The sequence below is a fragment of the Syzygium oleosum genome, unplaced genomic scaffold, assembly GCF_021117445.2.
Source record: "Syzygium oleosum isolate NSW1041296 unplaced genomic scaffold, Sole_v2.1 Sole_v2.44, whole genome shotgun sequence".
Lineage (NCBI taxonomy): Eukaryota > Viridiplantae > Streptophyta > Magnoliopsida > Myrtales > Myrtaceae > Syzygium > Syzygium oleosum.
In genome coordinates this window covers 1926704-1943356 of record NW_026607528.1, presented here as the reverse complement: position 1 = coordinate 1943356, position 16653 = coordinate 1926704, and the positions used below count along the sequence as shown (strand labels likewise).

At 40.5% G+C, this 16653-nt stretch overlaps 2 protein-coding genes across 5 annotated transcripts in view; one reads left to right on the top strand and one right to left on the bottom strand.

Annotated features, from left to right (window-relative positions):
- LOC115684190 (protein ANTI-SILENCING 1) overlaps positions 1-16653 on the bottom strand; it is a 58803-nt gene that overhangs the window by 8866 nt on the left and 33284 nt on the right. For all 4 annotated transcript variants that reach the window (XR_008815237.1, XR_008815238.1, XR_008815239.1 and 1 more), the window contains exons 2-5: positions 7809-7887; positions 7053-7427; positions 5392-5560; positions 2910-3592 (exon numbers count right to left, since the gene is read on the bottom strand). Coding sequence is in view for 1 of the 4 variants with exons in the window: in XM_056306477.1 (XP_056162452.1) it covers positions 2910-3592; positions 5392-5560; positions 7053-7397 (1197 nt within the window). In the remaining 3 variants the exon portion in view is untranslated. The remainder of the gene's footprint in view (positions 1-2909; positions 3593-5391; positions 5561-7052; positions 7428-7808; positions 7888-16653) is intronic.
- LOC115684231 (beta-adaptin-like protein A) lies at positions 8693-16334 on the top strand. Its single transcript, XM_030608953.2, has 11 exons — positions 8693-8915; positions 9755-10271; positions 10378-10502; positions 11185-11383; positions 11914-12142; positions 12281-12447; positions 12524-12733; positions 13619-13729; positions 13812-13988; positions 14788-15240; positions 15615-16334. The coding sequence occupies exons 1-11, from the start codon at positions 8863-8865 to the stop codon at positions 15903-15905; spliced, it is 2532 nt and encodes an 843-aa protein (XP_030464813.1). The 5' UTR covers positions 8693-8862; the 3' UTR covers positions 15906-16334.

Sequence of the window (16653 nt, the reverse complement as noted above, 5' to 3'; positions counted from 1 at the left end):
TTCTTGTTTCTTGTCACAATTTTGAGAATCAGTTTTTTTTCTTTTTTCTCTTTTCTTCTTTTTGTGTTGTTCTTCCCTGGGCTGGGTCGGCGGCCGGCCACAGCCCAGGGCCGGCGAGGGCGAGGGCTGGACCCTCGCCGCCTGGGCGAGGCCGCCTCGCCTAGATCGGGCGAGGCCAAGCCTCGCCGTCGCGACCCAAGGCGAGGTCGGCTTCACCATGGGTCGCGACGGCGAGGCCAAGCCTCGCCAGATCTGGGCGAGGCCAACCTCGCCGTCGCTCGGCCTCACCCTCGCCGGCGAGGGCGACCCTCGCCTCCGCCGGTGGCCGGCAAGGGCCGTGACGCCCTCGCCGGCCCTCGGTTGTGGCCGGTCGCCGGCGACCGGCCATGGCCAAAGAAGAAAATGGGTAGAAAGAAAAAAAAAAGTAAACAATTCAAAATATTATTAAAATATTATTTGGGAACAGAAATTTTGTGTAGTTACCAAACGCATTTCTGTTCTTTTCTACTCTAGGAATAGAAATTTTGGACAGTTTATCAAACGCCTTCAAATACTCAGAAATTGTTTCCGGGCACAGAATCAAAAAAATCATTTCTGTTCAGAAATAGTTCCCGGACATAGAATGGTATTCATGCGCACCCTTAGCAACCTTTTTTTCCAAAACTTCTCCTATTTACACCTCCTGGCGGTCCAAAGTACAGAAAGTGCTTGCAGTGACCACGGGGGGTCGAACATAGAAGACCAAAGACTGACTTATATCAGGATAGCATTCTCTCATGAATCAATCCAATATCCCAGTCTCGTATATAAGAAAAAAAAATTCCAGATTCTTCCTTTCAAGATGGCATAAATAGGAAAATCCTATTGACTACAACTCTCTCCATATATCCAATATGGCATGCTGGAAAAAAGGCAACAAAGGTACTATCCCTCCAACAATGAAAGGGGCAACCTCGGGTTCTTGAATAATGTAGATAGGTCGTTAGCTGCGCCATATTACTTTTTCCAGTGCTTGAAAAGTAGTTGTCATACATTGATAAATAAGGTAAGGATCGTCAAAAAAAGTAGCCATGGTAAAACCCGCAATTCAACCCTAGATCCCACAAGCAGATGGAAAGTTGAATCTACATTGTCATCTATCCTTGTGAAACGAGGTCTGCTTTCGGGCCCGGTTGGATCACTAAACTCTTCTTAGCAAAATTCAACCAAATCTGATCACAAGCTAAGTGGCTTCAAAGTACAACACATCATATGCATAGGCTAAGGTTTTTTCGCTAATTGACCCATCCCAACCAAAACTTAAGATAATTTGAGTAATTAGATCAAGCACAAGGCTTTCCTCATGCCTTCCGATTATCAATCTAATCACCTCTGTCCAACATGACCAAAAAGTCTCCTCCATAATAACAAAAAGGTATACAAGTAATGGACATGCATGGACAATGTGCCATAGTCCAGTGGCAAGCAAACCCACAGCCCCATCCAAACAATAAGCTTAGTGATTCCGCAAGGGCGTGGCCTGAGTCTGACTTCCTATGTTTTTTAATTAGATATGAATCGTAGATCATAAGGTTAGTAAAGTTGTACAATAACTGAAAATAAACATCTTAGAAAACTTACTATTGGTCAAAAAAATAAAGATATCATGATACAACATACATGAAAGTGTCGACGAGCCCGACATGCCACCACTACCACTGACAACACCAACAACAAACCGAGCCTTGTCCCTCCAAGCAGGGTTAGCTATATAAATTCTTTTACGCCATTACTCTCAATCTCTATCATAACCCAAAATGCCTAAACAAGAATTTAAGAAACAAACCCAAATGACCTAAAAAGAGATTTGGAAAAAAATTATGCCCCCTGTCAACAAGTTTGATACATTTAAGAGCATTTATAAAGTGAAACTTGAAGTTAGTAGTAAGGCTAGAAGGAAAAGAGAACATGTACATCAATGCCAAAGGATTAGATTAGATTAGCACAACCAAAAACAAACACCACTTCAATCAAAAGGCCTTACTAATAGCCCTATTAGGATAGAAGCTTGACATACATTCCTCGGTTACGTTGGTTGACAACGTAAGCTCTTGGGAAAAATGATTGTTTCTCATGGTATTATAACGTCAGACCGAGGGTCCGAATATCAACAACACCCTCTCATGTCACTATATATTGTCCAAATGTTTGTCCTTCACATAATGCTTAACGTGGTCACGGTCCACATCATCTAATTACTTGTTGGGTTCAACTTACACCCACGGGTGGTGTATTCCTGACAATTCCTGACAAATTAGAAGGACCTTTAATTCACAAGCTCCAAGCCATTGGAAGACAAAACTCCTTTGCATCCAGCTCAACCATTTATAATTGACCCAACATGGATTTCTTACGTTTGAGTCAAATTCGATCTGCAATTTAGAGTCCGTTTGCTTGAAGGAAAACCTGTTTCCGGAAATTGTTTTCCGACTTTCCGGTGCTTGGATGACGAAAACTAATCAATCTACAAAAAACATCTTCCACGGACTGAAAACAAGAAGCTTCGATTAGGGAGAAACGACTTCCCAATCTAGCAACAAGAAAATCACTTTCCAACCACCAATCAAATAAAAACAAACCGTTTTCCTTGGAAATGATTTCCATGGAAATTATGTTCCTTTATCACGAAGTTTTCAGTGAAACAAATACACCTATAATATTCTAAAGAAGCTTCACCCGCTCCATAATCTTTCCAATGAGTTCCGATTGATTGACAGTCTTACTTGAATCTGGAGGAACTCTTAGAAGGAATGCAAGTTCCTTAAATGCAATCAAAGCACTCTTTGACAAAATAGGCCGCAAAAGTATATATGTTGAAGCATAAACAAACAATATATACTCAATTGACAAATATCCAACTGCGAACTTACAACATCAACCGGCAGAGGAGCTTGCAATGCTTTGTGGTTGTTTTTGTCATCCTTTTGAGGAGATTGATGAGAGGACACTTCATGCAAATTCCCAGTAAAGAGGTCCATCGAATTCTGCTCTGGCTTCAAAATGAGGCCTCTCTCTCCTCTTGGAGATTCATTGAGATATTTATTTTTCATTTCATTCTTAGATGCACTTCCACTTTGTATTGAGGTTTGATGCCCGACAGCAAATACATCGGTTGACTTGCCTCCATCATTCTTGCGCTTATCGCTCGACGATATATTTGAAACATCCAATTTTCGTTTCTTCAACGGCCTATTGAGATCGTCAGATTGCACTGACGGATTAACTATTGGTTTGGGTTTAACCATATAGTCATTGCCATTCTCAAGTGTACTTATATGCTTGGGATCAACTTCAAACGGCGGGGTTGTTTTGTCACGTGGAGACTTAACTTTAACCAATAAATGATCTCCACATGCATGTCCAATCGTTTTGGCGTTCAGAGATGCTTCCTCTTCTTTAACAACCTTCTTTCCTTCAAGAGTGCCTGACCCAGAGGGCAATCCCTCACTTGGCAACGCGGTTTTGCCAAGGTCTTCGTCCTCTTTGTCAAGAGAGACAACCTTTTCAACAGCATTGCGATTGAGACTTCCGTTTCTATTAAAGATGAACTTAACTGCGATGATTAAAAACATTTGATCAAAAGATATATTTTCAATTGTTTTAACACACACAAGTACTCCTTTATGATTTTGTCTGATTATCCTATCAAGTACTGGAAATTAAAAGTTTCATCACTACATAAATGTTCAGTGTGCTCGATAAATAGCACACTCAGCAATGATCTCAATAAGAGAGCACTTGAAAGCTTAAGTAGGAATGAACCTACTTAATTAAAGAGTCAAACCCAATTAGTTAAGACATGGCTTTAGTGACCATTTGTCTTTTAGCAATTATCTTTAAGTTTTACCAAAATTCCCAAAAAGTATACCTTTATTGTGTGATAAAGAACCATCACTTGCAAACTAAAATACATTTATGGTCACATTTTGGATAAATGCCTTTCATTCCACATGTATTTTGGTTTGTCACACCCATTATGTTTGTCTATTAATATTTTGATTTAGTCAGCGTAGTAGTTACATAGTGTTTCCGTGCTCTCAACAAACTTGCGCAGACTTCCACTTGTATGTCCATGGAGAAGGACTAGCATTTCTAGACCATTAGTTAAGCTCCACATAAGCACATAGTAATTGTCATGTTAAGAGAAAACCCAATCCAATCAAAGATGCTAGAGTGGAATCATGACAATTTGAAAAACAACTAATATGAGTAATATGGATATCTAAAAATATCATCCCCATTTAACAAGGCCAAGCATTATTAAAGCATAAACAATACACCTACACTTCAATTTACATCTATATTCACGAAGTTGACAATGGCAATAGGAGAATATTCATCTTTTTTCCCCTTTTATCTTCCATTGCTTTAGGTGGTTGTACCTATCTCAAAAGTTTCAAGGCAGTGTCATTATAGATGTAAAAATGCAGCCATAAATGTGAATACAGCATACTGAAAAAGCCCTCAACTGGAAAATTTTTATTGGACTTATACTTAGAGCAAGTTTATAATGCAATATAGAAAAGTAGTGGCAATCTTAAGAAAGCGAGATTAACAGGATAACTTGGCGTTACATCATTCCAATTTTCAATAAATATATTTATAATCATTTATCAAACAATTTTATTGAATCCCCTACTTAATTTAATATTAAATGAGCACCCAACAAACTTGACTTATGCTTATTGGCACTCACTAAACTTTTCAGCACTTAAAATTCCAAATTAATCAGATAAACCCTTCAGTGTTAGTTTTTGACTTCTTTTTCTGAGAGAAGTAGCCTTAGCAGGTTTAACACTATTTTAGTGCTTAAAATTACACTACCGGGGCCCATGCTGCATGTATCTACTCCGGATAGAGGGACAACAGGTTTTTTCTTTTATGTCCAAGGCTCGTCACTTCTTCACCTTTCCATCAAGTGAGCAAAAATGTTAACAGCACCTAATGACAAAAGCACCAAAAGTGCGTTCCTTGTCACCTCATTCAAACTTTACAAAGGTAGAATCTCAGTGCCCCACCTCGCCTCATCACCTAAGCAAGCGCTATATGCAGCTTTGACCATATTGGGCCTACTTTGAGATTCCAGTTCCATAAAATTCTGTTGGGACCTATGTAAGCTTAACAGATGTTTAGTTCGTCTTTAAGTCGAACAAAAAGGCCGTTTTAGCTATGCTCTATATTTGGGTGGATCGGGTCTAAGTGGCAGTAACATCCTACATGTGATAACCAAAAATGAAATTTCCATAAATCCTAGGTATCAGAACCAACTAAGCAAAGCTCAATTTCTCTCTCATTAAATAATAAGAAAACCAGCAATTATCCAATGGTAGGCTCTAAAAGCAAAATACATACCTTCAATGCCAGCAATTTGCTCATCTATCTCGTTCATTATTTTGCATTGCGCGACATCAAATGTACGAAAAAACACAAAGTCAGCCATTTGAAGCTCTTCATCTGAAGGTTGCAGATTCCTTTTGTCCTTTGAAGTGCAGATGACGTGGCATTTCCCAGCAATTGCTTCCTATATCAGTACATATGTTAGTCAGCATCTAAATTTTAACTTCAAGTGAACTAGTGTGGCTAATTCTGCCACTGTCTCCTGTAAAAGCTCATAGAATAGACAGGAAATGACAAGTTTAAAGATCATCTAATAACTTAGCACATCCGGACAGAACAAACTTAAGGCAGCAACTTAAGTAAATAGTACAATCCTTATTAAGGCAGACTCATAAAAAATCCTTAGAGATCCCTCTAGGTGCAACTCAAACTTGATTGGAAGATTGAACTAATAAGTTGCAATTACAGGAGCACAACGAGCTAGATTGAAACCCTTATGTTTTCACCAAAGAATAGGCTTAATCTATTCTGTTACTTGTTTATTGTTTATTGCTTGGGGTGTCAAGGGCATAAAGCATTTCTGCATCTACTTCGTACTCGCGTGTATATTTATGCATGTGATATACAGAAATAAATCTCAAGATTCTTTCCACAACCAAAGGGACGACACCTTAAGATAACAAACCAAATTACTTTTGATAGAGGAAACAGCTCCAACCAAAAATATGGTAAACAACACTAGATCAGAAAGGGCCGATATTCAAATAAAAGATGATAAAAGAAATCGTTCAAACTCAATAGGCTCAATTCGTTCTTTCTTTATTTCTTCTTTTTTTGATAGGTGAATCAAACAGGATCAACTCAATCGCCACTGAAAAACATGGTGGGTGTGGCATAATACAATGGCTAGGGAAAAAAAATCATACAAATCAAAAGCTCAGTAGGAACAGTGGGACTTCAGGCAACTTATCTAAAGAAAAATTGTTAGCTGATAGTGTGATTTAACATTTATCACATTAACGTTCCCAAGATTGGGAGTTCAAAGCCCTTTGCTCATTTTTTTATTCTTAGTATAATTGAAAGGTTTGTCCAACTTCTGAAGATGTACTGGTGTGAAGTAGTGAAAGAGATCGAAATTCAGTATAGAGGATTAAGTAATATGCTCCCCCTAATGGAGTGGCGAATGAGGAAACTCCGGAAATTTAAACAATCTTACCTACTAACGTGTGAAATTGGAGGGACTATTACCAACTTTTTAGACGCTCAAGTACTATGATGCGCTTGATTAGTATTTGGATGCCCTGACATAGACGGTCATACTACAGGATCCCCAAGTAAAGGAAAGTACAAGAAATTACTGAAAACGGCTATTCCAGGTTGGTTTCCAGAGAAACAAACAACAATGTCATTTAAAATTGGAAGTCCAATTTAACCCAAACATTTACACAAAAATGTAACTCTAACAGGGATCGCATTGCCATATTCAACAGCATTTCTGTCGCAAATTAGCGAGCATACATGAGAGACTAGATCATTGACATCAGTAGATATTATAATGTAAAAGGAACTTCAGAATCATGCCAAAGCAACCATCTCAAGCATGTAGACAACTTCTAAACAGCAACTTTGATCAAGTATAGGACAGCATTTGCAACCATCGTAAAACAAGTACTTACCAGAGGATTAACATTTGCAAGACCTACACCTTCACCAGATGCCAAAACTAACTCATTCTCGCGCAGCTCTTCGGTTCCTAGGTGATTGACGATCTCACAAGGCCGGAAAAACCAGAGAATCTTCGCCCTCCTCGACTTGTCTGGAGCTTCCCATATTCTTACGAGCTTCCCGATGTAGGGCTCAGGCTCGCTTTCCTTAAACAGGTAGACGCAATCGTAGAGATTGTACTCCACGCCATCTAAATAAAAGGAATCGTAGAACTGAACCCCTCTTTTCTTTCCGCTAACCCCTTTCTTTCTACCCCACTTGAAGTCAATATCATCACTTCTGCTCGTCTCCGCCATGCTCTCCTAATATAGACCTTTCTCCCCCGCCTGTACCACAAAAGACCACAAGGAACATGAGACACGACCTCGTTCTGTAAGCAAGGGGCAGCACCGCCCCATTTTCCAGGACTCGAACAACACGTACGGTCAACAAAAACCCAATTCAACATGGCAGAACCCCGGTTATTCAAATCACAAACCCGACGCGCCGCTTCGACAAATCCCGCGACGCCCAACTTTGCTCCCCACGATCAAAACCATCAATCTCGCACGCGCACGCGCACGCAATCCGCGTCGGTTCGACAGTCAAAGCAACAACCCAATCTGCCTAGCTAGCTAATCAAAAGAGAGCCGGACAAACGCAGAGCATTGACGAGAACGAGAGGGAAGGAAGGAAGGAAGGTGAGGAAGGACGACGGAGCGGCTTACCAGTCGAGCGTCGGCCGGAGCTCGGCTCTCCCCTCCCTTTAGCTCTCCGCCGGTGAACTCTCCGAGTCTTCTGGAGGAAAGACGAAGCATTCGCGGGCGTGGCTTTTTTCCCAAAATCCGGTGCCCTAATTTAGAGACTTGGCCGTTTTATAGTCAGGAAATACTCCTAAAATCTTTATGGCGAAAATGTGATTGACAGATTGTGCGTAAAAGCAATTTTGAAAAAGTACAATTAAATTTTTATTATGTTTTCTCCTTGACGTTAAGGTTAACTAAAGCACTAAAATCACTTGATCTTTATTCAAATCCTTATTTTCACCCTAAATCTTACTTTTTTTTAACCAAAAAATCTTACTTAAATTAGGATTTTTTTTGGCCGACTTACTTAAATTAGGTTACAAAAATCTAAATGCTTTTCCCAAAAAATTTGCCAAGGTTACTTACATTTGTCCTTCTTACATATGTCCAAAGCCCATGAGGCCCCCCAAAAAATTATGGCAAAGGGTTACCGAATGTAGCCTCTCTCTTAGTTGAAAAGTTTAATGTCGGGGCGATACTTCGTGCGGGGGTTAAAAGTCCAGGCCCGCACTAAATAAATTGAAAGTTCGGGACGGTACTTGCGCACCGAGTCTCTGAGTTGAAAATTTGTGTGATGATCATCCCTTTAGATTTTTACCTTTTTTGAGTCGTTTGGCCATTTTGTCTGTCGCATGAAGCGAGCTCAGCTCCGAAACGGAGGGTCGTTTCACCTTCTTCTTCTAGTCACAGTCGTCCTCCGCTGGCCAAAAAACACACGCCCTCTTCGTCCCCAAAACGGCACGGCGTAAAAGCACACGATCTATAATAGCTTGTTCACGGAGCAGTCAGTGACGGACGGAAACCTCCTCGCGACGTGAACTTCATCGTCGCCTTCCCTTCTTCGACCTCCATATCCGAGGCTCGCGCGAGCTTCGAGTTCGCCCGCCGGAGATCCCTCTCCCCGCTTCAATTGCCAGATCTCTCTCGCCGGCGCCTGGGCGGAGCTCGTGATCGCCGACTCCGAGGAACCGCCGCCATGGCTCCGCCGGCTCAGTCGCAGCGGTCGCCGTCGCCGTCCCAGCCTTCCGGGTGAGTCCTGATCCCATCGCCCCCGCAGTTCCGCGCCCGATCGACTTCTCTCGGAAGAGGAATCGCCTCCGGTTCTGTTTCTGCGTCGTTCGCTGCGATCTCTAGTGATGATCGCGGTTTTGGTCGCGATTGGGTCGGCCTCGGTGCAATTGGATGTCGCATTCTTAATCGTTGTAGCGAAAGCTGCCTAGGAGCCGATATCGGCGCAGGATAATTTGTTTTTCCTGGAGTTGGAATCGAGAAAATCGAGTTGGAAATTTCAGTTCAATGCTCCGCTTGCTATCGTTTGCGATTGTCTACGTCATCGAGCCTTCTTCTCGGATTGTTCTGATGCATATGCATTTACTCAGCATTTCCATTTCTTGCATGGAGATAGAAGAACATGCTTAGAACTCCTAGTGTTGATATGTGTGACCATAATCTGGATGCTTGTGGTACTATTCATGTTTCTGTCAGTTTCTGGAGCTTTAGAAGAGAATTGCCCAGTTAGCGAGAGTGAAATTTCTCCTATCTTGGTGATTCCGTCTGGTCTGATGTTTCACTTTTTATGAATGGGAGGATTTAGTTGTCCCAAATGGTTTGTTTCGTGAGTAAAGCTGAGAAAGAAAATCTAACGGCTTGTTTGGTGCGATTGGGCTTTTTGCTTTTGCTGTTGCTTTTGACGTATTAATTTAGCCCTCTCAAACACAGCCCCCAAATAGGTACTTTGGTCGCTTGATGAGAAGGAAATTTTCTTGGGTTTTTGCATTATTTAATGGTCATATTGAGGATGGTTTTGTTTCAAGAAGTATTTGGATTTGATGACTCCTTTTTCTCACTATAAATCCAAATAATGGCAGAAAAGGTGAAGTTTCGGATCTAAAATCACAACTCCGGCAGCTTGCTGGAAGTCGAGCTCCGGGTGTTGATGACTCCAAGCGTGATTTGTTCAAGAAAGTGATCTCCTACATGACTGTAGGAATTGATGTCTCGTCTGTCTTCGGTGAAATGGTCATGTGCTCCTCAACTTCAGATATAGTCCTGAAGAAGATGTGTTATCTCTATGTTGGGAACTATGCCAAGGTCAATCCAGATCTCGCACTTTTGACGATTAATTTTCTTCAGAGGGACTGCAAGGATGAGGATCCAATGATTCGTGGGCTTGCACTGCGAAGCTTGTGCTCGTTGAGAGTTGCCAACTTGGTCGAGTACTTGGTTGGCCCATTGGGTTCAGGTTTAAAGGACAGTAACAGTTATGTGAGAACGGTGGCAGTGATTGGGGTTCTGAAACTGTATCATATTTCAGCTGCGACATGTATTGATGCAGACTTTCCAGCGATGCTTAAGCATTTGATGCTGAAAGACCCTGACACCCAGGTGGGATCATGTTTACCCGATCTTTTCTCAATGACCTCCTTTTATCTACATATGTTGTATTGTCCCATTCTTTTGCAGAACGAGATTAACATTGTTGTCTTATTAGGTCATCGCAAATTGTTTGGCAGCATTACAAGAGATATGGACCTTGGAGGCAAGCAACTCTGAGGAAGCATCCAGGGAGAGAGAAGCTTTAATTAGCAAGCCACTCATCTATTTCTTTTTGAATCGGTATCTGCAATTGCCATATGTTTTACCGCTTGTACAAATTTCATTAGGAGCTAGAATTGATTGAAATTTGTACTTTGATGACAGTAGTCTGAGGTCTGGCGAGCTGTTTTGTTAGTCCATAAACCTGCCTTAGTTGGTATCTCTTAACCGCAGCATGAGATGATGTACCTCTTAATGTCGTCAGAAACTAATATTAGAGGATGCATGCCACTTATAAGTCTTAACTTAGTTTACATAGAAGTAAGCTCAAATGACGATTACATAAATAAGCCCCCAATTTTTTTTTTAAAAGAAAAAATCTAGAGCATATAACTGCGATCTGGGCTGTTGATAGAATTGCCTGATCTACTTAATTGGGCCTTTTCTGACAAGTTTGAATTTATTCCTGGTTATACGGATTTTTGAGGTGGAAAACTCTATATGGGGTCAGAAATGCAAGCTTTGAGTATTGGCATATTTGGCATCCGAATACCCTGCAATGACTAATCTGTCGCTACTCATTGTATAGTTGTGTTGTTTGTGTTGATGTTTTCTCCAAGAGGATAACTTGTGCTTGGAAATGCTGTTAGGATGCATTATGATGCTTTCGTCCTTGAGCAATTGGCTCACTTCATTAGAGCATAAAATTTTCTTCACAGCGTGGGATGTCATAAGTAGAATGTAAATGTTTGGCTGCATGCAGGATTAAGGAATTCAGTGAGTGGGCCCAATCTCTCCTGTTGGAGTTAGTTGCTAAGTATGTACCGACAGATAGCAATGAGATATTTGACATCATGAACCTCCTTGAAGATAGACTTCAACATGCTAATGGTGCTGTTGTCTTGGCAACCATCAAGGTGTTTCTACAGCTGACCTTGTCCATGACTGACGTTCATCAGCAGGTGCCTATTGCAACTTTTTTCAATGTCAAAATATGGTATTATACTAGCAGTTATTTTGCTGCCATTGCATATTGAAAACTTCCAGAATTCAAGAGGACCTCCGATTCATTAGTTCTTGAAAGATTGAGTTGCCTAAATGACATATTGGGTGTGCTAGCCTGCTTGAATTTTGGTCATGTTCGTGAAGGCATCACTCATGACAAACTAAAATTAGTTTCTAATAAAGAGGTGCTGACCGGACATAATATAGTTGCAAAGAAGATAGCTGAAAAAGCATATATGGTGGCTCTCAAGCTAGTGAGCAGGATTCCAATTAGATTTATTCATCTTCTATTTCTAACTCCATTCTATTTTGATGTGTGTGATACGTCTGCAGACTTTTTATATGTACACTACTCAAGTGAATGAATGTTATGTGTTTAAATGTTTGAGATGGATACTTTTGTAATTTTGTTGCATGGTTATCATTTATTTGCTCAGCAATTCGCAGTTCCTAGCCCTGAATTCGGTTTTATTTTTGGCTTGATTAGGTCTATGAACGTATTAAAGCCCCTTTGCTCACACTTGTGAGCTCCGGCAGTCCGGAGCAATCCTACGCGGTTTTAAGCCATCTGCATCTCTTAGTGATGCGTGCACCAATTTTATTTTCCTCAGACTACAAACACTTTTACTGCCAATACAACGAGCCATTTTATGTGAAGAAGTTGAAGCTCGAGATGCTGACAGCGGTCGCAAATGAGAGTAACACTTATGAAATTGGTGAGTAAACACAACCTTGACTCACTTTGAACCACCTTGGAGTATTTGGAGGAGGGAAAATTTGTCAGGACATATGCACATCCTATCATGTTATCTTTTGATTGTTACTGATTCTTGGTGTTCTTGGGTCAATCTCAGTGACAGAGCTATGTGAATATGCTGCGAATGTTGACATTCCTATTGCAAGGGAGTCAATTCGTGCTGTTGGAAAGATTGCGCTTCAGCAGTATGATGTTAATGCCATTGTGGATAGGCTTCTTCAATTTCTAGAAATGGAGAAGGACTATGTGACGGCAGAGACTCTGGTAGTTGTTCACAAGAATTTGTCCATGCTACGGCTGTGAAATTGGCCTTATTGATCTGAGTCCAATTGTGATGCAGGTTCTTGTAAAAGATTTGCTGAGGAAATATCCTCAATGGAGCCAAGACTGCATTGCTGTTGTTGGAAATATCAGTTCCAATAATGTCCAAGAGCCAAAGGCGAAGGCAGCTCTTATATGGATGTTGGGGGAATATTCACAGGATATGGATGATGCTCCTTATATATTGGAAAGCCTGATTGAAAATTGGGAAGATGAGCACTCCTCTGAGGTAATATGACGCTGGTTTACCGCACTATTATTGTCTCATTCTCTGCTAGTGTATATGGCCCACAGCCTTCCTTGTGGCTTGTTGGGCTTAAAATGATGCGACCTCCATGTAAAAGGGCAAAGGATCTCCTCACACTTGATGGATTAAGTTTTATGTGATGATTCGATGAATGTCTATCTCTTGAGGGACTTGAAAACATATATCGTAGTGCCAGTGTGCAATTGGTACCTCTCTTTGCATTTTCTAACTGAATATGTACCTCATCTTGTATGCTGTCGAGAACTTCAAGCCTCTTGCTATTATGATCACTCATATGAAAAGCATCGTAGATTCATTATCATTATTTATGTTTCTCAATTAGCAAATCCATACCTACTCTTAAACTTGGAAGTGATCTAACTTGCATGGTATACCTATTGGTTGCTGACTTCATTTAACAGTGTAGTAACCAGATTTCAAGACATCCTCCGTTACATTTGGTGTATTCTAGATTCGTCCGTCGCTTGTTAAATGTGCGCTAATTTGAACATCCTGTCTAATCTTTTCTCTCTTTTTGCTTTGCTTTCCAATGGTTTGGGAAGGGGAAATATGGAGTTAAAACTCTCGATGCCCCTATATCAAGGAAGGAACAAAGAGATCAATTTGCTTAGAAAATTTGGTTTTTCTGAAAAGTAAAGTATTGCGCAACAGCAAAATAGTGACAAAACTTTCATTTATATCCATGTGTGCTTAAGCTGTCTCCTAGTAGTCACTTATTCTCACAAATCAGTTGTGGTTCTACAAAAAAAGTTGACTTTGTGGTTCTGCAGACAAGGTCAATTTTATCTAAAAATAATATTCTTAGCCATACCATTTGGTAACCTTTGGTGCTATTTATTCCCCCAGGTCCGTTTACATCTCTTAACAGCTGTGATGAAATGCTTCTTCAAAAGGCCACCAGAGACTCAGAAAGCCCTTGGAGATGCATTAGCTGCAGGGCTTGCTGATTTTCACCAGGTAGGAATCGTTCTGTGTGTTGACATAATACGCTTTACAATGGATTCTTAACCTGCTAGTTGTTATCAATCTCCCATTGCAGGATGTTCATGATAGAGCCTTGTTCTACTACAGGCTTTTGCAGTATAATGCATCTGTAGCAGAACGTGTTGTGAACCCTCCCAAGCAAGCTGTTTCAGTTTTTGCCGATACTCAAAACAGTGAAATCAAAGACAGGATATTTGATGAGTTCAACAGTCTATCTGTTGTGTACCAGAAGGTGACTAGTGTTCTATCTTCTTAGGAACTTCTATTCCCTCTTGTACAGTTTTGTCACATTTAAGTAAGATGCCTATATTTTGCTTATATTTCTGCATTTTTCTTCCGACTCTTTGCCCATTATATGCACCTTCCATAGAGCTGGAGCTGTCTGCCTGTTTTAAACAGAACTTGCCTTAATTCGTTTAATATTCTGAGTGAAATGTATAAATTGCTCTGTTCTTTTATTCCTGGATGATCGGAGGCTTTTGCTTTCTCTTCCTTTTGGAATTACAGCCTGCTAAGAGAAAAGATGCAGGTCCTATCTTTATTGTGAAATGAACAAGTTTTTTAATGAATCCTTCAGCTGGAAAAATGATCTCCCTAGACGTTTGGCTTCATTTCCAGTTCACTCTCCTGTCTCCAAACATCCAAAACATTCTGCTAAGCAAATTCATTTACTGGCCATCCAATGTATTTTTGCTTAATCCAGCATAATGTCCTTTGTGCTTATCTATTTCTGCATTTAGATTGTCTGGATCTACGCAGAAAGAAGTTATGTGTTTTCATTGTGAATCTCTGATTACCCTAAAATAGATTTTTACATATATTTGCCAAGTTCTCTGGAGGAGGTCAAAAAATGTTCTGATGAGGAAGTACTTCCGTTCATACTGGTTTCCTATCTATCTTTTCTTATCAAAAGTTTCTCTCTTCAATCTGATTGTCTAAGTTATATTGGTGTTGAATACGTTCAAACGTTGACCTGTTATGCTAGGATTTACTATGGGGAGTCAAATTAACTCCTTTCTAATTGCTTGCAGCCGTCTTACATGTTTACGGATAAGGAGCATCGTGGCCCATTTGAGTTCGCAGACGAGCTTAGTAACTTATCCATTGGAGCAGATGCTGTAGATACTGTTGTTCCTGCACAGCAAGTTGATGCAAATGACAAGGATTTGCTTTTGAGTACCTCTGAGAAGGAAGATGGCAGAGCCCTCAGCAGCAACGGTTCTGCATATAGTGCTCCTCTATACGATGCACCTGCATCTGTTCCTACCTCACAGATCCAATCAGATCTAGTAAATTTAACATCCGGTCTACCAGGTCATGTGCCAGCTGCTAGTTTGGCCATTGATGATTTACTCGGTCTTGGTTTATCAGTCACACCTGCGCCTGCCCCTTCACCTCCTCCTCTGAGCCTTAATCCAAAGGCTGTGCTAGATCCAGGAACTTTTCAGCAGAAGTGGCGGCAGCTACCAATATCCTTAACTCAGGTTTTTGATGCTGTTTTGATAGATATCAATTCTTTGTTGTCAACTATCATGTTTAACGCGATAATCTATTCAAGTAATCTCATATGCTATGATTAAGATTTGCTATCAATGTTGCAGCTCATTAAGTATCTGGAACCTTTTTTGATATTTTTTTTGTTAACTATATAGTTAGTTTGTTATCCATTTACTGGCACCGAGTGAATGACAATCATCTACTAAGGAACCTTCTATATGTGCATCAGTGACGGTATTGAACCGGGGTAGCTGGCAGGCAACAGTATTACATTTATCAGTTTGATTTTCTTTAATTGAGAAGTAGGTAGTGCTGTTCTATGATTTCTTATTTCTGATAGACATATCATCGCCTGCTGCAGGAATTTTCAGTAAGTCCACAAGGAATTGTGGCATTGATCACACCCCAAGCCCTTCTTCGGCACATGCAAGGCCATTCCATCCACTGCATTGCATCAGGTGGTCAATCCCCTAATTTTAAGTTTTTCTTCTTTGGTCAGAAAGCGGAAGAATCTTCAAATTTTCTGGTGGAATGTATAATTAATACATCATCAGCTAAAGCACAAGTAAAGATCAAAGCTGATGACCAGAGTATGTCTCAGACCTTCTCGACTCTATTCCAGTCGGCCTTGTCCAAATTTGGTGTACAGTGAACTTGGTCTCCCATGTATCCAATATTTAGCTTCTGAGGGAGTTTTGCTTGGTTCAATTGCCATCGTCATTCGGGAATGGGTGAAAATCACAAGAGCGGAGGAATTCTTAGTAACACATTGCACAAGAAGGCAGCGAAAAGTGAATGACACTGCACCTTTCCCTTGGGGCTGCAGATGAGCCGTGTCATCGAGTACTATTGTAGAGTGCCCTCTTGCGACACCTTATCAGTGTTGCAAATTGGCTATAAACTTCCCCATTGATATCTGAAATGTTTCATAATCAACGAAGAACGGATAATCAGCTTCTTTTTTTCGATTGAGAAACGTTGCAAAGGTTCTTGTAATAGTTTTTCCATTTCCTGTAGAGGATGACGTGGCTATTGTTATACGATCGAGGCAAATTTCAGTACATTCTGTTGGTTCTTTAAATGGGCAACCTCTATTTGATTTAGATTTGGCATTTAAACCTTTAAGGAGTCAGATGTGAGAGGTCAAAAGAAGTCGCTTCTCGCTCGTTGTTTTCCTTACTTTTGGCATTTGGTTTTCCATAACTTTTGGTTTTTCTTTCAAAAGCTTCAAAAGTACAAATGCACTTGAAAATGTCGCGAGTATTCTTTATGGCCTTACTTGGGACTGTCACGTATGTACGACAGAAAGTCGGAAAGGGGAAAGCTAGGCAAACCGGTCTTAATATAACAGTTTAATAAAACAGTTCCAGTAGATCTAGTATTAGTCGAACTTATGACTT